Source organism: Euleptes europaea, chromosome 12, assembly GCF_029931775.1.
Source record: "Euleptes europaea isolate rEulEur1 chromosome 12, rEulEur1.hap1, whole genome shotgun sequence".
NCBI classification, from domain to species: domain Eukaryota; kingdom Metazoa; phylum Chordata; class Lepidosauria; order Squamata; family Sphaerodactylidae; genus Euleptes; species Euleptes europaea.
The window spans coordinates 64,485,305-64,508,831 of record NC_079323.1 but is presented as its reverse complement, the minus strand read 5'-3'; the positions used below and the strand labels follow the sequence as shown (position 1 = coordinate 64,508,831).

Sequence of the window (23,527 nt, the reverse complement as noted above, 5' to 3'; positions counted from 1 at the left end):
AATCCATGTTTTTTTCAGAGGTGTACACGTTTGGCAAAGGATTTGTCACTCTCCTCTCTTAGCAAACCTCTCCTCCCTGTTAGCAAACACGGCATGGCTCCCTACACAGTTTCTTCTTCTTGGTTTGGAGTATCTGCTTGTACTACCATTTCTTTTACCCTCTCTGGTAAAATCTGAATGATGTCCATTTCACTGTATTGCTTATTAGAGGTCTTATGCTATTTAAATACATTGTTTTACACCATATAATCCGCCTCAAGCCTCAGTGAGAAAGGGGTGCTATAAATAAAGGAAATAAATAAAATATATCTTTTCATTTGAGTTTCAGTGGCATAAGGCCCCTCAAAGGCGACACTTCTGGTTGTAACCCGGAAGTGACGCGCGCACATGCATGCGCGTTTGCCTGAACTCTGCCCCAAAAGCTATCGCCGGAGGAGAGGGGGGAACGGCAGCCCTAGCAGTTTAGGATTGCCTTCTCTCATCAAGTTTGAAGGGCTGTGGTGACATTTCAAGGAGGAAATTATTAAAATAACAGAGGTGACTGTGGGGACTAAATGAAGTGGAGGCAGATTTCAAAGGGATCACTAAATGTTGGAAAACGCATTGATGATTTCAGCCTCAACTGGGAAGAAAGTTCAACTTCTCAGGGGACTTGCTTATCTGGTCTTATGGGAATAGAACAGTTTACAGTTATATCATCAATTGGTTTAGATGAGTAAATTAAATTAGCTAAAATTTTTAGAATTGTGGTTTAAAGTTTGTTGTGAATTGTTGGAGCTAAGGTGGCTTGTCATTTCTGTTTCTATTCAAAGGGAACACGTATAGTTATATTCCAGGGTAACTTTGATGTCTTCACCAACATGAACCAGAGGGCACCTGAAATCAGCAGTACTTGATTATCAACAGTTCTCTGAAATATGCACTCACAGCCCATTCCTGAAAGCCGCAGCGGCTGGAGATGGTGTGGCCATGGCGCTGCCATGGCATTTCCAATGAGGTTTTGTGGCTGTTGCGGGGGGGGGGGGGGAGAGTGTTTTTCATTTTTAAAAACCCCAAAATGGGGGGGGGGGAAGCTGCACCACCCAAAAAGTGCTGTGGCAATCTGTTAGGGGGCGTTCCCAGGCCAAAAGGGGTTAGGAAGCTGCCTAACAGCAGCTCTGCCCCCAAAAACGCCCCTGGGACACCGGTGAGGGACTTGCACCGGGAGAATGCCGGAAGGAGGCTGTGCTGATGTCCGGGGGTTGTGCTGCTGCGCAGTCCAAAGAGCATAGGAGTAAACTATGGGGGGGGGGGCTGAGGGGCTCGAGCCCCCCCCCGGGCAACCAGTGCCCACATGAGGGGCTCAGTTACAATGGTAGCTGAAGCACACTCCTGTCCTACACCTTCCTGTTGTATCAACATTACAGTTTCCATGATTCTTTGGAGCTTTGTTTCTGTTTGCTAGTATGTATTTGTGTGTTTGGTAAGAATTTATAAGCTGCCTTAAAATACCTGTTCCTATGGCCCAAACAAAGGATCTTGCCACTGAACTCTGCACGTTTGTTCTCAACCACAACTACTTAAGGTTTATACCTTCAAATCAGTGGCAGAGACTGATATAGCATCTGCATGGCTCTACAGTATGCCAACTGTATGCCAACATTTTCATGGCAGATCTAGAACAGCATTTTCTGAACTCCTACCCATTGGTACCTCTCCTTTACTTGAGATTCACTGATGACATTTTCTTTGTCTGGACTCACGGCAAAGAAGCCCTCAAAAGATTTCACCATGCTTTCAACAATTTCCACCCCACCATTAATCAACTATGAATTTCTCTGAAGAAGAAATAAACTACCTGGACACCACAGTACAGTACACATGAGGGACACACAAGCACCACATTGTACTGGAAACTAACAGATCAGAAAACATATCTACATGTCTCCAGGTACCATCCCAACCATATCAAACAGTCCATTCTCTACAGCCAAGCCCTATGCTATAGTCGCATCTGCTCCAACCCCAGAAGGGAGCAGCAGCGAGCATTTTTGAAACTATAATATCCTGCTGATATGGTAAAAAAGATTATTGGAAAGGCCAGAATGATACACAGGCACAGCTTGCTACAAGACAAACCCAAAGAAAATGACAACAGAACACCTCTGGTGGTCACATACAGCTCACAACTCAAACCAGTCCAATTTATTATTAATGACCTACAGCCAATGCTCGATTGTGACACTTCCCTCTTCACAGAAGAGAGGTTCTAATATAAAGCAAAAGCCAGGCTGACAGTACCAAGATACCTTGAAAATAACTTATGACTGGCTCTCTTACAATGTGGCAAAGGAAAAAGCATATTGTGACATCTGTTGCTTAGCAGCAAATGACGTGAATGTTCCTCTTCCAAACACATCAAGAGACAAGGATGCACATGAAACTTTTGTTCAAAATGTCTTCTCAAACTGGAAGAAGTCACCATCAGAATTCTAACTTGTACCATGCAGCTGTCCAAGCTATAGCCTCTGTTAAAGCAGGAGTAAATGTACAGAGCAAGTTTTCAGGCCAGCAGAAGCAAATGTGGGATGCTAGAAAGGCACTGCTGACAGTTTTGGCATCAGTAAGGTACCTTGGGAGGAGCCCCGTGGTGCAGAGTGGTAAGCTGCAGTATTGCAGTCCAAGCTGTGCTCATGACCAGAGTTTGATCCCGACAGAAGTTGGTTTCAGGTAGCTGGCTCAAGGTTGACTCAGCCTTCCATCCTTCCGAGGTTGGTAAAATGAGTACCCAGCTTGCTGGGGGTAAAGGGAAGATGACTGGGGACGGCACTGGCAAACCACCCCGTAAAACAAAGTCTGCCTAGTAAACGTTGGGATGTGACATCACCCCATGGGTCAGGAATGACCCGGTGCTTGCACAGGGGACCTTTATCTTTTTTAAGGTACCTTGCCTGTCTGGGCATTACAATACGCAGCCATGACAAGGAAAAGTCAAACCTGAAACAGCTCTGCTGCTACGTGCTGCAGATGTTCTACAGCTGAAATCATGGTTGAATTGTATGAACTACAAATGGATTTCACCTACCATTGTGAATGAAATGCTTGAGATCATGGCTCACAATGTTCTCCGTACACTCGTGAGAGAGATTTAAAGAAGTTGCTTATTACAATGCAATTGTTGATGACACCACAGATATCACCACACAAGAACAGGTTTCATTTTGCTTCTACATTGCTACAGAGGATATGTTTGTGGAGGAATTCTTTTTGGGATTTTATGAAACTGAATCCACCACTGCTAAAACTCTTTTTTCTATTTTGAAAGATGTACTCTGTTGCTTTGATCTTTCTCTTGACAGATGTCGTGACCAATGCTATGATGGAGCAGGCCAGCTTAGCCTAGCGGTTCCTTCGTCAAACCACGTCAGATAATTGTTTCTGAACAACCATTCTACGGTTTGAGCCCCACAGGCGCTGTCGCTATGATGGAGCATCAAATGTTGCTGGACATCTTAGTGGAGTACAGGCTCATGCAAAGGCTGAGGAGCCAAGAGTACTATATGTTCATTGTTTTGCACATGTGAACTTAGTGGTACATGATCTGTCAGAAAATATTACTATGTGTAGAAATTTCCTGACTGAGTTATCTGACATGATCACCTTTGTGAAAACTTCACCAAAATGTCTTGCTTTGTTTAAATACTTTCAGAAGGCAGAGAACATAAATCTGAAACACCTTCGCCCCACTAGGTGGACTGTTAGAGCAGCTTCCTTACAGTCAATGGCTTCTAATTATAGGGAGTTGATTCAGTTCTTTGAGAATGTATCGTAAGAAAAGCTGTACTTGATCAGACCAAGGCCCATCAAGTTCAGCCATCTGTTCACACAGTGGCCAACCAGGTCCCTTTAGGAAGCCCACAAACAAGAAGACTGTAGTAGCATCCTGCCTGTGTTCCACAGCACCTAATATAATAGGCATGCTCCTCTGGTACTGGAGAGAATAGGTCTGCATCATGACTAGTATTCATTTTGACCAGTAGCCATGAATAGCTCTCTCCTCCATGAACATGTCCACTCCCCTCTTAAAACCTTCCAAGTTGGCAGACATCACCACATCTTGAGTTCCAAAATTGAACTATGTGTTGTGTGAAGAAATACTTTCTTTTATGTGTTTTGAATATTTCACCCTTCAGTTTCAGCTGGTGACCCTGCATTCTAGTATTATGAGAGAGGGAGAAAAGCTTCTCCCTGTCCACTGTCTCCATACCATGCATAATTTTATAGACCTCTATCATGTCTCCCCTTAACCACCTTCTTTCCAAGCTAAACAGCCCTAAGTGTTTTAACCACTCCTCATAAGGCAGTTGCTCTAGCCCCCTGATCATTTTGGTTGCTCTTTTCTGCACCTTCTCAAGCTCGGCAATATCCTTTTTGAGGTGTGGTGACCAGAACTGTACACAGTATTCCAGGTGTGGTCTCACCATAGATTTGTACAAGGGCAGTATGATAGCAGCAGTTTTATTCTCTATTCCTTGTCTAATTATGGCCAGCATGGAATCTTCGGAGGAGAGAGGAGATCCTGGGGCAAAAGCAGATGGATATGTACAAAGTTTGTTGAGATTTTCTACTTTCTTCATGCTAGTTACTTCTGCTTGAGTTTGAACGTTTGGACACATTAAACACAACTGTTCAAAAATGTAATCTACAGTTCCATCAAGCAGAGCTTCTTCTTGCTTCTGCAAAGGAGTACAAAGCAACTGCGGAACAACTTTGAACAGTTCTGGTCACAGACAATGATGACAGCAAAAGACTTACCGTATTTTTCGCTCCATAAGACGCACCTGACCATAAGACGCACCTAGTTTTTAGAGTAGGAAAACAAGAAAAAATATTCTGCCGAATAAAGACCCCCGTCCGGTTTCCAGGGAGTCCCTAGAAGCCGGGCAGGGGTCTTTAAACTGCTCTGCGCTGCCTGCCTAGGCAGCGCAGAACAGTTTTACCTCCCCCCCCTTCCCGGTCCGAGGCTCAGCTGTTGGGCAGGGGCCCGCCCGGCTTCTAGAGACTCCCTGGAAGCTGGGCGGGGGGGGGGGTCTTGAAAGGCCCCAGGTTCAATCTCCGGCATCTCCAGTTAAAGAGCCCAGGCAGGTAGGTGATGTGAAAGAGCCCCTGCCTGAGACCCTGGAGAGCTGCTGCCAGTCTGAGTAGACAATACTGAATTGGGGGGGGGGTCTGATTCATTAGAAAGCAGCTTCATGTGTTCATGTGTATTTTGGAAGGGGCTGTGAGCTCAGCGGCAGAGCCTCTGCTTGGCATGCAGGAGGTCCCAGGTTCAACCCCCAGTGGCATCTCCAGTTAAAGGGAACGGGCAGGTAGGTGATGGGAAAGACCCTTTCTGCCTGAGACCCTGGAGAGCCATGGGGAGGGGGCTGTGAGCTCAGCGGCAGAGCCTCTGCTTGGCATGCAGGAGGTCCCAGGTTCAACCCCCAGTGGCATCTCCAGTTAAAGGGAACGGGCAGGTAGGTGATGGGAAAGACCCTTTCTGCCTGAGACCCTGGAGAGCCATGGGGAGGGGGCTGTGAGCTCAGGGGCAGAGCCTCTGCTTGGCATGCAGGAGGTCCCAGGTTCAACCCCCAGTGGCATCTCCAGTTAAAGGGAACAGGCAGGTAGGTGATGGGAAAGACCCTTTCTGCCTGAGACCCTGGAGAGCCATGGGGAGGGGGCTGTGAGCTCAGCGGCAGAGCCTCTGCTTGGCATGCAGGAGGTCCCAGGTTCAACCCCCAGTGGCATCTCCAGTTAAAGGGAACCGGCAAGTAGGTGATGGGAAAGACCCCTGCCTGAGACCCTGGAGAGCCATGGGGAGGGGGCTGTGAGCTCAGCGGCAGAGCCTCTGCTGGGCATGCAGGAGGTCCCAGGTTCAATCCCCAGCGGCATCTCCAGTTAAAGGGAACAGGCAAGTAGGTGATGGGAAAGACCCCTGCCTGAGACCCTGGAGAGCCGCTGCCGGTCTGAGCAGACAGTACTGACTTGGATGGACCGAGGGGGGGGGGGCTCTGGTTCAGCATAAGGCAGCTTAACAAGGAGGGGCCCGTGGCTCAGTGGCAGAGCCTGTGCTTGGCAGAGGCACTACTGAAGGTCCCATTACTGCCTTTTTCTTTTTTCTTCCTTGCCTGTAATTAAAACGGGCAAGGGAAAGGGGGGGGTGTCAGCTTTTAACTCCCTTCCTCTCCTGCTTTTCCTCCACAAGAGGGGATTCCTTGATCTGCAAAGGAAATGCTTCAGAAGAACCACTAATAAATATATATATATATATATTTAGAAATCTCTCTTGTCTCTCTCTCTGGTCCTGTCCCCCCCCCTTTCACACTCCAGTGACAAGTTTTAAATTGAGTCCACAGGGGAGATCCCTTCCCCACTCACCCCCCCATCCATCCCTTTTTTCCCCCAAGCCAGAGGCAAACCCCCCACCCCCACCTTTTCCCTTCAGTCCCAGCAAGAACCTCTCCTCTCTGCCTACCTGCCATTATGTGCAACCATCTTTTCAAGCCAGGCCTCCATCTCCCCCTCTCTGCAGGCTGCTGTGGCAAGGAGAGGGAGCCCTTAAACATGCCTGCCTGAAAAAAAAAAGCACCCTTGCCAGGATCGGCCCCTCCCTGGCTTTGCAGCACGCACTAGCCTTCTTGCTCAAGGCTACCAGCAGCAGCAGGTCTGTTTGCATGGGGGTGGGGAGGCGTTTTGCATGCCATCTTGGGGAATTGGGGGGGGGGAGAAATCTTTTCTCTCTTTCTCCTTTTGGCTATTTATTCATGGAAGGTTTTGCATTGGATTTGTCACTCTATAGAGGCACATTTTCCCCATCTGAATTCTCAAAGTTCTGCACGGGGGTTTATTGTTGAGTTTTGAGAATATGGATGGGGAAAAAGTGCATCTAAAGAGCGGCAAATCCAATGCAAAACCTTCCATGAATAAATGGCCTTTGTTTCCTGGTGGGGGCCTGCGTGCTGCAACCCTTGGAAACTATTCCTCCCCCCCTCCTTTTATTCGTGCATACACACACAAGGGGGTGGAAATACATATTTGCAGGCCCCGCTTGCAAGACACCGGCAGCTCAATGCAGCAGCAGCAACGTTGTTACGGCCCTGCAATGCCTACGCGGTGGGGATCGCCGAGGGGGAAGTGGGAGAGGGAAGAAAGGAAGGCCGGGCGGTCGGGGCGGAAAGGAAGGAGGGAGGGCCCGCGGATCGTCCCGGCGGCGGGACCCGGCCTCGCTCTTTGCCCACCCCGCCTGGTCTCCGTGCAGTGAGTGGGGGGGGGAGGTGGAGGCCCCCGGTTCAGTCCCTGCGGGGCGCCTCCGCTCCCTCCCGCCCCTGGCCCCGGCGAGCTCGGCGCTGCCCGGCCTCCGCCTCCCCCCCCCTTGCTGCACGGAGACCAGGAGGGGCGGGCAAAGTGCGAGGCCGGGTCCCGCCGCTGGGACGATCCGCCCGCCCCTCCCTCCTTCCCTTCCGCTCGCCCGGCCTCCGTGCAGTGGGGATCGCTGAGGGGGAAGAGGGAAGAAAGGAAGGCCGGGGGTTGAAGATGGTGGTGCTGGGGCGGCTCCTGCTGCTGCTGGGCTCCTGGGCGGCCGGCGCTGGAGGTAAGCAGACCCCCCACCCCCGACCCTCCGGCCTTCCTTTCTTCCCTCTCCCACTTCCCCCTCGGCGATCCCCACTGCACGGAGGCCGGGCGAGCGGAAGGGTGCAGCGAGTGGGGGGGGGGAGGCGGAGGCCGGGAAGCGCTGAGCTCGCCGGGGCGAGGGGCGGGTGGGAGCGGAGGCTCCCTGCAGGGACTGAACCGGGGGCCTCCAGCTATGCCCAAGCACAGGCTCTGCCACTGAGCCACGGGCCCCTCCTCGTTAAGCTGCCTTATGCTCAACCAGACCCCCCCCTCGGTCTACTCAGGAACGGGAAGCAGGGGAGGTTAAACTACTCTGCGCTGCCTAGGCAGGCAGCGCAGAGCAGTTTAAATACCCCGCCTCCCAGCTGGCTGTCCCGGCAGAACGCCGGCTTGCGTTCGGGTGCGCCCAGCCGGCTGGGGGGAGGGGCGGGGGTCCGCACATTCGCTTCATAAGACGCACCGACATTTCCCCTCACTTTTGAGGAGGAAAAAAGTGCGTCTTATGAAGCGAAAAATACGGTAGATTTAGAGAGTCCTACTGTTCCTAGGTGCAGAAAGCCTGCACGATATGTTGATGCCAGGTGTGATCCTCACCAGTTTCAAACTCCTAAGGATTTCTACAGGAAAATCTTTTATGAAATCATTAATATCTATAGTAGTTTACACAATCGCTTTTTCTCAGATGTGTCCCAACACATGAGCAAAACTGAAAGTTTACCATAGGACAGGACGATAGTACATACATTCTAAACTTTTACAAAACTGACTTGGATGCTTCCCAACTACAGTTTCATCAGGATATGTTTTTGGATATCGCAAGGGAGAGGAAAGTCAAACCTTTAGCTCTTTGCGATGTGATTGATCTATTCAGCGGAGAACAAGGAAAATGTCTGCCGCGGCTACTACCAGAGTTAGCTAAACTTATCAAAATAGCCCTTACCATACTTGTTCCCTCCTGAGCCTCAGAAAGGCCATTCTCATGCCTTCATAGAATAAAGAGCTTTCTCGGTCAAGCATGAGACAGGCAAGGCTCAATCACATGGCTCTTCCTCATGGTCATAAACAGATCTCTCCGGAAATTGATCTCAGTATTATAGCTAATGAGTTCATTCAAAGAACATCAATTAGAACAAACACATTCAGTGTCATTTAAAATACAAGGTATTTTGAATTGTTATATCTTAACGAGTGGGTTGTACCTAGATGATGCAATCTGTATAGGTTAACCACTAATCATACCAACACGTGACAACTACTGGATTGGGGAGGTTAAGTGAAATTGGGAAGGATAGGCAGGATATGGCAGGAGAGGATGCTTTTGGGAGCAGCAGAAGGGGTAGTAGGGGGCTAGGAGAATATTTGACTTTACTGTAATTTTAAAAATGTAAATAAAGAAATAGTTTGCATTGTTAATTAAAAGTTAAAATTGTATTTCAGCTGTCAGAAGATCATTTGTTAAGCCCCCCTAAATTTCTGGGGAGCCCCTCCCTAAATCCTCCATGGCCCTGCCTCCATAGATAGTGGCAATGGAGGCCCCTCCCTGTGATGTCACTGGCTCCGCCTATGATGTAATAGCAATGCCTCTGGCCCAGCCCCAGCCCACCCCCCAGGAAATTGAAAAGTCTACACTTCTGCCAGGGGGACTGGCGTAAGTGCTCCTACGCCAGTGCCCATGCCAGTTTGCACAGCACAAGTGGCATGGACACTGGTATAAGGGTCACACTGCCTCCTAAGACCATTAGCCCCACCCCTTCAGGAATACACTACCATAAGACAGTTGCTATTCCTACTACTTGTTCTTTAAAGCTAATGGTTTTTACTCCATATACTACAGATAGCTAAATCAATTGTTCATCCCTTCTATACACAATCTTTTCTATTTCTACTCCCATCTCAATCATCCTTCCTTAGAAAAATTCAGTGCAATCCTATTATTAACAAGTTAAAAAATATGAAACAGGATCTACAAAAAGAATAAGATTTTACCTCAGATACATTCCAACTGCATAAGCACAGAGGAATGAATAATCCAGTGCTCCCAGTAACTCTTTGTAGTTGCTCTTATCTAGGAAAAAATGTTTGTAAGTGTTCATGGAATTATACCATTTAAACCGGAAATAGCTTTCAAAGACAGTTATGATTTATTTTAAATATTTATAGCCCACCTTACCTTTTAAGAGTCAAGATAGCTAACAAAGCAGCAAATTACAACCAGTAAAAATAATATAACAGTAAATTAACTAGAAAGAAACAACATATGAGATAAAAACAAAACACAAGACAATACCCCGTGCACTTTGAAATAAAATAGTTTTATACAGCTTGTAAGCCATTCCAGAAGATTGGACCTACTAGAGAAAATTCTGTAGCCATACAGACAATCCTAAGAGAGGGCATCACAAACACAAGGCTGTTTGAAATGCACTGCTGGCACGTGAGTTCCTATATTGACAATACATAGGGCTTTTTCTGTGATCGTCTCACTGGTACTGAGTGCTAGAACTTTTGCTGGGGGCTCTCCCAAGTCTTGCGGGGGGGAATTGGTGAAAATTGGAGCAACCTTTATTAGTACTGACACTTTTTTTAAAACCCAAAAAAGCACTGATAATGCATATCAATATTTGGTGCATTTTCAACAGAACCTCCAGCATGAAAGCAAATTGTACTTAATCAGGCATTTGTGTAGTGCACCACATTTGTAACATCCATTACTAAATTAGATAGACGACCCATACTGTGGTCTAAAAGTGACTCTGGCTTTATTCAGTAGGAAATGGAACCTTGGCTTACCTGTGAGGGTTCCTTCTCTACTGAGGGAGGAGGACATCTTATCAACGGGTTTTATCGTCCTATGCTCAGGGAGGCAGGAGTTAAATTCTTCACTTCCCTCTCTCTGGGCTAGGTGCACCCCCTGCTTTCCAGTGTGACGACTTCCCAAGCAGGATAAAATTGAAGGAGACCTTGAACTAGTCACTTAAGAGAAAACATTGAGAACAAAAACTCAGAACCGTTAATAACATGAAAACTGTTAACACAAACAACATAGGGAAACGGATCGATGACCGATTCCGGATGACTTGCAGAAAGTCTTGCTTCAGCTTATTCGGATCCCATTCTTCAACTCGTATTTGCCTCATCTTCACCCAGGGCGGGCAAGATGTCCTCTTCTCTCAGTAGAGAAGGAACCCTCACAGGTAAGCCAAGGTTCCATTCTCCAACTGAACTCGGAGGACATCTTATTAGCGGGATCTTCAAAAGCTGCACATCACGGGTGGGTCAATCGTCTGCCACTACGTGTTGAAGAACCCTTCTGCCAAAGGCGGCATCCGAAGACGAGAAGGAATCTATTCTGTAGTGACGCGTGAAGCTGGAGAGGCTAGACCAAGTGGCGGCCTTGCAGATCTCTTCGATTGACGCTTGCTTGTTGAATGCGGCCGAGGTAGCCGAGCTACTGACTGAGTGTGCTGTGATCCTGACCAGAACTGGTATGCCGCTGTGTTGATAGCTAAGCTGTATGCACTGCCGGATGCAGTGGCTAATAGCTGAGTTGGACATTTTACTGCCTTTGTTAGGTGGAAATACCGAAATGAATAGAGCATCCGAGCGTCTAATGTTTTTGGTCCGTCGTAAGTAGATACGCAGAGCCCGCCGCAAATCTAGGATGCTTTTCCGTAGGATGGGAAGGACGAGGACAAAAAGAAGGTAAGTTAATTGGAAGGACGAGGACAAAAATAAGGATATCGTCCAGTTTGATTCCAAAGAGACGGTCGCCCTCGAAGGGGTAGCCCAGGAGGATTGATTTCGAGCCGTTGTCCGCTGACCATAGAGCCCGTCGGGTTACTGCGGTTGCTGCTAGGGCTCTGGCAGACAAGGTTACAGAGTCCAGAGTGGCATCCGCCAGGAAGGTCACCGCCTTGAGGACCCGATTTAAGCCATCCAAAACTCTTCTGTTGTCCTGTGGGACTAAATCAATTAATTTTCTTGACCACATAATACATGCACGTGACACCAGGGCTGCAGTAGCTGAAGCTTGGATAGAGGTCGCAGAGGCCTCATGTGCTTTTCTAGCGGCGCAGTCCGCCTTCCTATCTAGGCGTTCTCTTATATTGCCTGTCCTGTCTTGAGAGACCAGACCTGTGGAATGTAAATCTTGATACTGGAGCTTCTACTAAGGGGACTTGGAGTAATTTCTCCCCCCTGGGCTCTAAGGAGTAGAACTTCTTGATGGCAGTGGGGAACTGTCTGCCTGACAAAGGTCTTTCCCACTCTGCCCTTACCAGATTCTCAAAGTATTCAGGGAACGGGACAGAGCATGATTGGCTTCTCAGTCTGGCAAAGAATTCCTTATTGCCCCTGAATTTGGCTTTACTTTTGGTTGCCTCATTCTGTTCATCCTCATACAAATTCAGGGTAGCCATAACCTTGGAAAGAAGGGTCTGGTAGTCTTCCCCAGCAAAAAGGCGAGATTGCTGTTCCTGGGAAGTAGTTTCCCCACTCTTCTCCTTCTCCCGAAGAGAATTCGCCTTCCTCCCTCTCGCTTTCGTCAGAAGATGGCGGGGAAAGGCTGGGCTTACTAGATGGGGGGGAAGGCTGCCTAGCTGCCTTGGAAGACCTGGCATGGCTAGTGACTTTGGGGCCGCTTTGGCTTTTATGCTTTTGGCGTACAGAGACCGATGTCCCGGGGGAAGAGGCTGTGGAGCTGGCAACCTCCCTAAAAGAGGACTCCCCAGCCTGGGCGAATTCCTCCCGAAGAGCTTGCCTCATAAGGTCGATCATGGCCCGGTTGCCCGCACCTCCCACTGGCCAGGGGAATGGAGGGTTTGGTACGTTACCGGACCCGGCTGCTGCCTCGACTCCTGTGTCGTCCTTCCGGCAGGATCCTGAAGCGCCGGGATCCGACTCACCCTCGTTGCCCCCTTGGGCCGAATGGGGAGTTGCGGTGGCCATTTTCTCTTCGCGCGCCTTCTTCGCGCCGCTTTTCGCGCCCTCCTCAGTGCCTGTTTGCCGCCGTCACTTCCGCACTGGGCTTCGACCGACCGCTCTCCCCACGGTGTTTAGAGGATGCCCCTTGCGCCCGCCGGGGCAACATAAGTCCGGAGACTTGCTCTTCGTCCCCGGACATGAGCTCTTCAATAATCTCCTCCTTGCTGCCTGCCATTCCCCTCAGGGCTTGAGCGAGGGGGGGGGGGAGAGGAGAAGGATTCATGCCACAAACCTCAAAACTGAGAAGTGGGGGGAAAGGGAGAAGGAAGCAAACAAGGGATGTTAGTTAACAAAAAATGTAGAGAAGGAATAGATGGAAAAAAGAAATGAGGATTAGAAAGATACGCTAGCTGTAGAGCTTGCTCAAAAGCCTGCTGCTCCCTCTAAGGCAGGAGGAAAAACTGGAAAGCAGGGGGCACACCTAGCCCAGAGAGAGGGAAGTGAAGAATTTAACTCCTGCCTCCCTGAGCATAGGACGATAAAACCCGCTGATAAGATGTCCTCCGAGCTCAGTTGGAGAATGAAATATTTCGTGAAATAAAGTTAATTGTCTGGATTGTTCGAAAAACCTCTAGAACTACTCACCGAATGGCTCCCAACCACTGCCAGACTTATTACATGGCCTTTCCATAGGCTGATTGTGGGATACATATTTGTTGTAGTTGATAAGCTCAGTATCTTGTGGAATGGCACAATGCTTATGCAGTTCTCCCTAAAATAAGAAAAAAAAATAGATAACAAAATAAGCCCAGCACCCCAATGTGTAGACTTAGTAACAATGGAATTGAACACTGGTAACAAGATTGGGTTTACCATTAGCCCATGTCATGGGCCCTCCTACCTGCTTTTGGTCCTTGGTTGGTGGGAGAAATGTGGGGAATGATGTTGTGTAATGTGCCAATGTCTAGGGTTACCAACCTCCAGGTGGTAGCTGGAGATCTCTTGGGATTATAACTGATCTCCAGGAGACATAGATCAGTTCACCTGGAGAAAATGGCAGCTTTGGAAGGTGGACTCTATGGCATTATACCCCATTGAAGTCCTGCTCCTCCTCAAGCTCCACCCCCCAAGTCTCCAGGTATTTCCCAACCCGGAGCTGGTAACCCTACCAATGTCCCGTCTAGGGTTTCACCCCAAAGTGACAGCAGGACACAAGCTTTCCCTTGTGCTGCCTCATAAATTTCAGGGAGTGTTAGGCAATGGCGTGGCATCCCTAAGCAAAATTTCAAAATAAAGTTCATGGGCTTTTTTCAAAAGGCTTTTTTCAACTTCAAAACATTTTGAGAATTTTTTTAAGTTACTTGCAAACCGCCCCCCCTCCCCATTTTTATGTCTTCTTTAAGAAATTATGAGTTCCCCTGAGACCTAGTCTGGCTCTCAGGATGACCAATAATATGACACTTGGCAGAACATGAATCAGTGGTTGCCTTAAACCAGTTCATCCAATAGTTATACTATCTGATGCATGAGTGGCACAAGGAAATGAAGGGAGCAATTCGGCTGCTTGAGTGTTTCTAAAAGCATAATCCAAAAACACACATGCCGTGCTCCATCACAAACAAGATCCTCAGCTTTCCATCATTTCTGCATAATGCAATGGCTAATCACAGATACTGAATTTAATTTTTTTTGCTACTAGCTGCATATTTCTAAGGCCTTGTCACAGAATATTTTAAAAAACTATCTTCCATCCCTTGCTGTTTTTGACAGGAGACAATTATGGACAGGGCTAAAGATTGTCTTTTCTCCTCAACTGAGCCATAACGGCCCTAGAGTTACACCTTTCTGACCATTTACTTCAGTGGAATTGGAGTTCTGCAGAGTTAGTCAAGTAAACTAAGTGATGCTTAAGCCCCACTAAAATCACAAATAACTTGAACTGCTGACTTCAGCAGGAGTTAACTTTAGTTGGACCTCAGCCAATATTTTAGGGATGAATATGGGCAAGTGTTTGGGTGGGAGACCTCCAAGGAATACTAGTGTTGTGAAGCAGAGGCTGGCAATGGCAAACCACCTCTGAACGTCTCTTGCCTTTAAGCCCCCACCAGGGGTCGCCATAAGTCAGATGAGACTTGATGGCAAAAAAAGGGAGGGTTTAATGTGAATTTTCAATTGCTATGGTGATTCTAGTATTTCTGTTCCCTGTTGTGATTCAATTTTATTATAAACTATGCTGAGCTGAGACTGTTTTAATAGTTAAATTATTATACTATGTATAATATTCTAGGAACCTCACACTGGGTGTTTTGATGTGCTTGTGTTCATGTGCAGTGTTTGAAAGTTGAACTAGTGTGGTGAAAAGGGGGATGGAATGCTCTCCACTGCATTATGTTGATAGGTGTTTTTTTTTGCTGGATGGGGAAGATGTGTAGAATCATGAAAAAAAGAGATGCGAAAATGTGCCTCATTAACTACCATTGAGAAACTGAGTGCAAATGGTTGGGACATGGCCTGGCATCCCTACATGGATAAGGTTTCTCTACAGAATTAGTTGCCATTGATTGAAACTGTGACCTCAATGTATGATTAAGAATAATTTCCCAAGCTTTGCCAGCTAGTTCCAATATATTCTTATTTCTGCATTTGATCCACTAAACTATTTTAACATTATATTTACCTTGATATGCATATGACCTCATATAAACATTTTCACATATTGTGTATCTATACAGAGTTATGTAGAATCACTTGAGGTCTTTCGACAGTTTTATCACATATAGACTAATTAAGAACACTTTATGTAGCTTTGTTACCATACTATACGCACAGGTTTATTGCTTTGTTGCATGTACTACATACAATAATAACACTTGTAGGAAACGTAAAATATATTCCCTTGGTTTTACGTCAGCAGGATAAGGAAACAAGATTTGTCACTTACCTTAACTATACTGATTGGTTTCCTTGATAAGTGGAAACTAGCGTACAACATAAAAGTCAGGACAAATATGAAAGCCCTATACCTGTAACAGAACAAACATTGAATGTTTAGCTATTGTAACCATTTAACCTTTGTGAAACAGGATGCTGGACTAAATGGGCTTCTGGTCTGATCCAGCAGAGCTCTTTTCATGTTCACAGTCCTCCCTACAACACAGGATATGTCTTCGTTGTTCCTTGCTGGGGGCGGGGGGGCGGGGGGGAGATCAAGGAGGTACATCAGGATCACTGAGTGTTAGCTATTTTACCTATGAAGACGGTGGTGTGACTAGGGGGTGTGTGAGCACTGTTGCTAGTGTGGCCAATGCAGTTTCTATGCTCTCAGATCCTTGGATGTTTTTTTAAAAATATATTTTCTGCTGGGACAACACAGGATGCTGACTAGCTGTCCTGGCACTGCGCCAGCATCTGGAGCTTAGAGTGGCATGTGCCAAACTGTTAAATTTTGAAATGCCACAAAATTTAAAAAAAAAATTGAAACAGGTAATGAACACTTGTGGGTAAACTGCAGTTTGCAAAAGCAACAGCAGGGAAAGGCATTTGCTATTAATTAGGTGAGTGATCCTGATGTGCTGACACAATTCCCTCCTGCCCATCCCAGCACCAGCAGCTGAGCCTTCTCAAACAGCAGCCATAACTTAGAACCAGAAATCCCACAGTTCGGAAGTTATGTTAGAGCCACCAAAACTGCTTTGAATGGATCAGTCACAGCAGCTCCCAGGTATGAACCAGCAGTGCTACAGTTGTTTCGCAGCTTCTGAGCTGCGCAGCATTCAGAAACCAGGGAAGATTGTTTGTTGTCCCAAAGGAAGGAACAGCAAACACACTGGAAGATAGATATAGAATTCAATGAGATCCAAACACACTGGAAAAGCAGCAGATGTGAACAAGATGCAATTCAACAGGGCTAATTGCAGAGTTCTACACTGCGTAACAAAAATGAGGAACATGTATACTGGATGGGGATACAGTTCCGGGTAGCAGTGTGTGAGAACAAGATCTTGGGGTACAGGTCAACTGTAAGCTAAATATGAGCTGCAGAGGCAAAAAAGGCTAATGTGATGTTGGGGTGTATCAACAGAGGCATAACATCCACATCGCTGGATGTCATAGTCCTGCTGTACACTGCCGTGGTCAGGTTGCACCTGGAGTACAGTATGCAATTCTGGGGGCCTCACTCCAAAAAGACAGAATGAAGAGGATGCAGAGGAGAGTGATGAGGATGATCAAGGGCCTGGACACCAAGCTCTATGAGAAAAGGCTGAAGGACTTGGGAATGTTCAGTCTGGAGAAGAGGAGGATGATTGCTCTCTTTAAGTATTTGAAATGCTGTCACTTAAAGGAGGGTAGCGAGCAGTTAGTTCCTCTTGGCAGCAGAGGACAGGACTCACAATAACAGGTTTAAATTATGGATGGAAAGGTACCGGCTGGATATTAGGAAACTTTTTTTTTACTGTAAGAGTTGTTCCATAATGGAATCAGCTGCCTAGGGAGGTAGTGAGTTCCCCTTCACTGGCAGTCTTCAAGTAGCAGTTGGACAAACACTTGTCAGGGATTTTTTAGGCTGATCCTGCATTGAGCAGGGGATTGGACTAGATGGCCTGTATGACCCCATCCAATTCTATGATTCTACTTTTCACCTGGCTGCTATAGTGCTTGATGCACAGTGTGATGCGTAGACATTAGCAGGCAATGTTTAGCTTTGTGGCAGCTGTAGTGTATGAGGGGAGAATAAATTCACTGTGGTGGCTTTGTACATTGTAGATAGGCAAGAACAAATGAAAAGAAGTATTTATCCAGGGAAAGCACCTTTTTACAAATCCACATTTTAGTGCAACATAATGGTGTTAATCTTTTCAGGTTCAGAATAAAGCAGAAGCATTCATTTTCAGAATTTAAAGCATAATAATGACTATAGTGAATATAAGATTAGCAGTGTGATCTATGCAGAGTTATTCTGGTCTAAGCCAATTAAAATCAATGGGTTTAGGTTAGAGTAACTCTGCATAATATGCAATTTGAATATAGATTTGTTTAACGGGTAACCAGAGATATATCAGGCCAAATGGCCTTTTCAAAGCATACAATATAACTTACCACTGATCTCGTGTAAATGATGTGATCAAATAAATTCCAGGTGGAAGCTGAGCCATTTACTTAAGTGCCACTTTCAGATTTTAGTCCTGTCACTTGAGAATATTTCTTCCACTCTCAGCTAGTTCCAAGTTGCCAGTAAAGCAGATCTCACACTATACATCTTCCTTGATGCTATCAACCATCCCGGGAAGTGTCAAATTCTTCTCCCTAGCACAATTATTGAAAATGTTACTCTAGCCATGTGGTAAGAACATTTCTCAGTTACCATTGCCATTGAGACAAACATACAAAGTGCAGACATTAAACTGGAAATTTTTTACTGTTATTCCCAAAGAATTTCCAAACCTGACCAGTTTCATGCCACTACAAGAAACACAGAAAATAGTCTGCAAAAAGACAGCCATGAAAACATGGCATAGGATCCATTTATACCGTGACAATGCCCAACTGTTGCTTTCATTGCAACTGTGAATGCAGAGGCAATATCATCTACAGGATCAGTTGAGCAGTGAATTCCCGCCCTCCTCCATTTGTCCTGCAGCTTTCCATTCCTCTCTAGAGAATTCTGGACAAAATCTGCCTGCACAGTCCCACTTAGATCTCTACAATGAAAAAAGCTAGACACTTACTGTATAGAAAACGAAAGCTAGGAATTCAGAGAAACTAGTTGATAATGGCAATAAATCATTATAACTCATTGCACTGCAGCACAATAGTAATTACTGATTTTAAAAAGTGTCCTCAAAAATCTCTCCAGAGGTGTGGTGGGTGGGGATGGTAGCCACAAGGGGCTGATATAAGGAAAATGACACCAATGTGGGCAAGGCGTTCAAAAATGTACAACTTTCTGTCCAGAAGTCATGCTAATATGCTCGGACTGCATTCTTTCAAAAAAGATCATAGCACAGTAAGTTTGGAAAGACCAGAACCAAGCAGGTGGAAACCTTGAAAGAAGACATATGGATGCTCAAAAGACACTCCAATAATTTGGATGCAAAGTCAAGCATGTGAAAGCACTCACAGAAAGAAACTGAGTTAAATTGTGAGCACCTGCACCCTACCAATATTAAAATTACACATGCCCAGCGTCCCATGGATATATTTTATATATAAAAAGAATGGACCTATCTGCATAATGAAACTATGAGAAAAAACCTCTGCTGTGCTCATCTGGACACCAGGTCTCTAAACTCCAAGCAGTATATTGAATTTCTTTGGAGTACAACCAACCTGCTGCAGATATTTATAGCCTGGGTGTGGCTGCCATCTTTTTCAGCAGGAGGGTGTGAGCTCCAGGCAGCTGGCCTACAAGGTTCTGTTTCTCAGAAGTTTGTAATGATTGCTTTCTCTCCGTTTGTGTGATAACTGTAATCTACCTTGGGAACCAGGCTCGGCTTGGTAACCAACTGTGCCTTTGGTTTTCTGTATATGTTCTAACCTGTCTGTATTCCCCCCAGTAGAGTCCTCGTACCTTCCCCTGTAAGTTCTTGCTACTCACCTTATGCTTCCCAAATAAACCAGCCTCTTAGAATACCCTGTCTGGACGTTTGGTGATTGGGATTCAACAGGTGAACTCAGACCTTACATTAGGACTCTACTGCGCTTCCTTTATTCTCAAAGCCCTTCATCATTTTGTTTTTTTTCTCTTTGTTTTGATTATTGGGGGAAATGAGGCTGAAGCCTCTTCCCTGAGTTCTGCATGGCGGCAGCAGCTGAGTTCACCCTTTCCCCTGGAGGGAGGGATGACGGATCGTCCCAGAAGGGGAGACCCGGGACAGTTACAGCCAGAGAAGTGCTTCACCAACTCCTCCGAGAGGAGGTGAGAATACAGACCCTGCGCGCCCGAGAGGAGGCTGCGGGAAAGGACTTCCAGCGACCCACCCTGGAGGGAGATTCCTTGCGTTGGGCCGTGGGCTCAGGAGAGGCCGCGGGTGTGGGCTCAGGAGAGGCCGCGGGAGGTGGATCTAAGGCAACACCGAAGCCTAGACAGGAGTTCCCGAACTCTGTAGTGGAAGGAATCCTGCTAGCAGCGCAGTGCAGAGAGGTTGGGGGCGGTAGGGACAGACTATTGGATCGGTACCGCCGTGTGACTGAGAATGCAGCCAGGGGTAACGAATCTCTCCTGGAGGGCCCCGATCCCGTACCCTTATCCCTCATAGGAGAGCGAGTGGAGACGGCAGGTCCTACTCAAACCCGTTTTTGCCAAGAGACGGAACGATCGTTTGCTGAAGCGGTCGATGCCCGGGCCGCCGAGCTGGAGGTGCTGGCGGCCGCACAGGCATTCGGAGCACAACCCAAGGGTCCGGCGATGCCTGACACGGATGAGGGAGACTGGACGTTCTACTCGCTACCCTCATTTTATGACCTTCCGAACAGGGAGGACACAGACGAAATCCAACGTCTGCGGGCTCAAAACCAGGCGTTGCAGGAGTACATGGCTCGGATGCAGAATCAAATGGGTTTAATGGGGCAGGACTTAGGCGAGATGCAGTGGGTGCAAACTCTTGTACCGACCCTGCTGCAGCCTGGACAACCAGGTCAGCCAGGTGTGCTGTTCCAACCAGCGTCAGTTGGGTCGCAGCGGACCTCTGCTCCGCTCCCCCCAGCTCCACAGCCAGGAGCACCCCAGCCGGTGCCAGGATTACCGGGGGCGCCAGGACAACCGGGGTGTCGACGCCTCGAGATTTGGCACCACGGCAACCAAGAGGGCCGCAGCCCGGAGCGGGGGGACCCGCTCCGCCACCCAGAGGTGTGGGACCGATGCCTGCAGCGCCGGGACTACCAGGGGCGTACATGCAACCGTGGCCATAGCCCTTGCCTCCACCGTTTGCCCTGCCAATGACTTTTGATGGGTCTGATGAAACTTTTCCCTGCTTTTTGCATCAAGTGGATAGCTTTATGAGGGAACAGGGACATATCTTCCCCACGGAAGACAGTCGGGTTAGGTTTGTCTCGTCCCTCTTGGAAGGCACGGCGGCCGAGTGGATGATCCAACAGTTTGATTTCCAGATCCGATCCGTTCAGACCCTAAATGACTTTATGTGGGCGCTACGAAGACGCTTCAAGGACCCTTTCCGGAGTGAAAAGGCTAAGGTTGCCATTCTTCAACTGCGCCAAGGCACTAAGTCAGTCAGAGAGTATGCCAGCGAGTTCCAACGGCTCACTAGTAGAATTATGGACTGGAGCGAGGCCTCCCGGGTACAGTGCTTCCAAGAAGGATTGCATCCTGAAGTACTGTACTGGGCTTACATGCAGAGGGATCCACCTACACTCGAAGAATGGATTCTGCTCGCGGAAGAAGTGGAATGCCGGCGGCAAAACCTCTCCCTTTCCAGACAGAGAGCTAAGGGAGTGGAGCCGTGACTGGAGCAGGCAACCTCAAAGATGCCAACATAGTCGCCGCGGGGGACGGTGGCTCCCGTGACTGAGCAAGTCCAACGGATCCAGAGTGGCACCTGCCTCATCTGTGGAGTTGTGGGCCATTTCGCCGCGGTCTGCCCGGTACGATCTGAACGGCCAAACTTGAGCCCTCGCCAGGAGAGTCCGGAACGCAAGGGAGGAAGCAACCGTCGGAAAGTTGCCAGCAGATGCAAGGTGCCTGCAAGGTCTCCTGTCATGGACCTCGCCGTCTCATCATTTGACCCTTCCAGGTCTCGGATTATAAATGTTGCCATCCCAAACGAGGACAATGCGGATTCCTCGGATGAAGAGGAAACCCAAGAGGTTTCGGCCCTGAACCTGGTCCCAACGGGTGACCAGTCAACTGAACGTCCACCGCAGACCCTTGTACCCATACATACAAAACCTCCATTAATGGTAAGAGATGTGGAGGACACGATGTATCTCGACGTCATTCTGCAGCATTACAAGCCCCCCCCCCAATAACTGTTAAAGCGTTAGTAGACTCTGGGTGCTACCACACTTTAAAAGTGAAAGCTGTCGCCCTACCCCAACCCATTCAATTCACCCAGATGGATGGTAGTGGCTTTAAGGGGGGGCTGGTTAACCGATGGACAAAAGGAGTCGCCATGGGAATGGGGGATCACAGGGAGCAAATACACTTTACCATTGCGCCAGGCATTCGGTTTGCCGTAGTCTTGGGGGCAAACTGGCTATGTGGGCACGGTCCCACTATTGACTGGGTAGCAAAAACAATTGAGTTTGCTCAGCCGCAATGCGAACATCACCGAAGGGAGGTGGCAGTCAAGGTTCCTGCCTCGACGGCAGAGGTCGGGGGTGCTTCCAACATCTCCCAATTACCCCCCCCCCAGTATCTGGATTTTGCTGACGTTTTTGATGTTAAAGAGTGTGACGTTCTACCCCCCCACCGTGAGACGGACTGTGCTATTGAGGTGGTGGGGGGGGGGGAAGAAGCTAACAAAGAGTAAGATTTATCCTATGAATCCTAAGGAAAAAATGGTACTGAAAGACTTTATTGACAAGAATCTGGCACGGGGCTTTATCCGCCCTTCCACGGCTCCCCAATGCGCTCCTGCCATCTTTGTGCGCAAAAAGACAGGCGACTTGCGACTGTGTAGACTTTCGCAAACTAAATGCGGTCACCCAAACCAATGCCTATCCCATCCCCCTCATCCTGGACCCCTTAAGCCAACTAAAAGAAGGCCACATTTTCACTAAACTGGACCTGGTGGAAGCGTATTATCGCATTCATATTCGGGAGGGGGATGAGCCATTAACTGCCTTTTCTAGTTGCTTTGGGATGTTTGAATACCTTGTGATGCCCTTCGGGTTGAAAGGAGCTCCGGGGTTTTTCATGCTAATGATTAATGAAATCCTTCATGACTTGTTGTTTAAAGGAGTGGTGGTTTACTTAGATGACATTCTCATTTACTCCCAAACCTTGGATGAGCACGTTACTTTGGTCAAAGAGGTTTTGCAACGTCTCAGAGAAAACCACCTCTATGCTAAGGTTTCCAAATGTGAGTTCCATAAAAAAGAACTAACGTTTCTAGGCTACAGGATTTCGCATCAAGGGTTAACCATGGACCCAGACAAAGTACAGGCGGTGGTGAATTGGGAGCCGCCAACTACTCAATTTCGTTTTGTGATCAAACACATTCCGGGCAGGAAAAACCTCTTAGCTGACGCTCTTTCCTGGCTCCCCCAATACCCAGTTAAGGTGGAGCGCCCCACCGAATCCCTGTTTACTCCAGAGCAAAGAGGTATTCTACCCACCCTAGCAGTTCAAACGAGCGCTCAAGCGTGGCAAACCCGGACCGTAACTCCTCTCCGCCCACTGAGGGGGCTTCACCTCCTGCTCCTCCGCCGTCGCTCGGAGATGCTAGCGGTAACGCTCCAGCCCAGCCCCAGCAGGGAGTGAACCTGTCGTCCCGGAAGGACTGCACAGTTCCTTCCGTGACGTTTTGATCTGCGAATGCCAAGCAGAGATGAGTAACAATGCCCTACATTCTGGTCTTGAGCGACGGGGGGAAATGTGGGTGAAAGACACTAAATTGTACGTGCCTAAAGCTTTACGGGCGGAAGTGTTAGGACTTGCTCATGGAGTGAAAACCACTGGACACTTTGGTTTCATTAAAACGTTGCATTTGCTCCGTCGTCAGTTCTGGTGGGCGGGTATGCGTTCAGACCTGGACTCCTTCATCCGCAGCTGTCCAATATGCGCCACCGCGAAACGTCCTACCGTCAAGCCCACAGGGCTACTAAAACCTTTAGAAGTGCCTCAGGAGCCATGGGAAGTCATTGCCATGGATTTCATGACTGATCTGCTATTAAGCCGGGGGGAAACTGTACTATGGGTGATTACTGACCTTTTTTCCAAACAGGTGCATCTAGTCCCTTGTGCTGGCATGCCCTGGGCTCAAAGACTGGCTCATTTGTTTGTAACACGTTTTCAAAT

General features: G+C 47.8%; 1 protein-coding gene across 1 annotated transcript in view; it reads right to left on the bottom strand.

The window, feature by feature from the left end:
- Nucleotides 1-17,737, bottom strand: part of SLC37A1 (solute carrier family 37 member 1) — a 44,422-nt gene extending 26,685 nt beyond the window's left edge. The window contains exons 1-4 of the mRNA XM_056858239.1: nucleotides 17,650-17,737; nucleotides 15,494-15,575; nucleotides 13,198-13,324; nucleotides 9,616-9,694 (exon numbers count right to left, since the gene is read on the bottom strand). Coding sequence (XP_056714217.1) covers nucleotides 9,616-9,694; nucleotides 13,198-13,324; nucleotides 15,494-15,575; nucleotides 17,650-17,705 — 344 coding nt within the window. The 5' untranslated portion in view covers nucleotides 17,706-17,737. The remainder of the gene's footprint in view (nucleotides 1-9,615; nucleotides 9,695-13,197; nucleotides 13,325-15,493; nucleotides 15,576-17,649) is intronic.
- Between the last annotated feature and the right edge of the window lie 5,790 nt (nucleotides 17,738-23,527).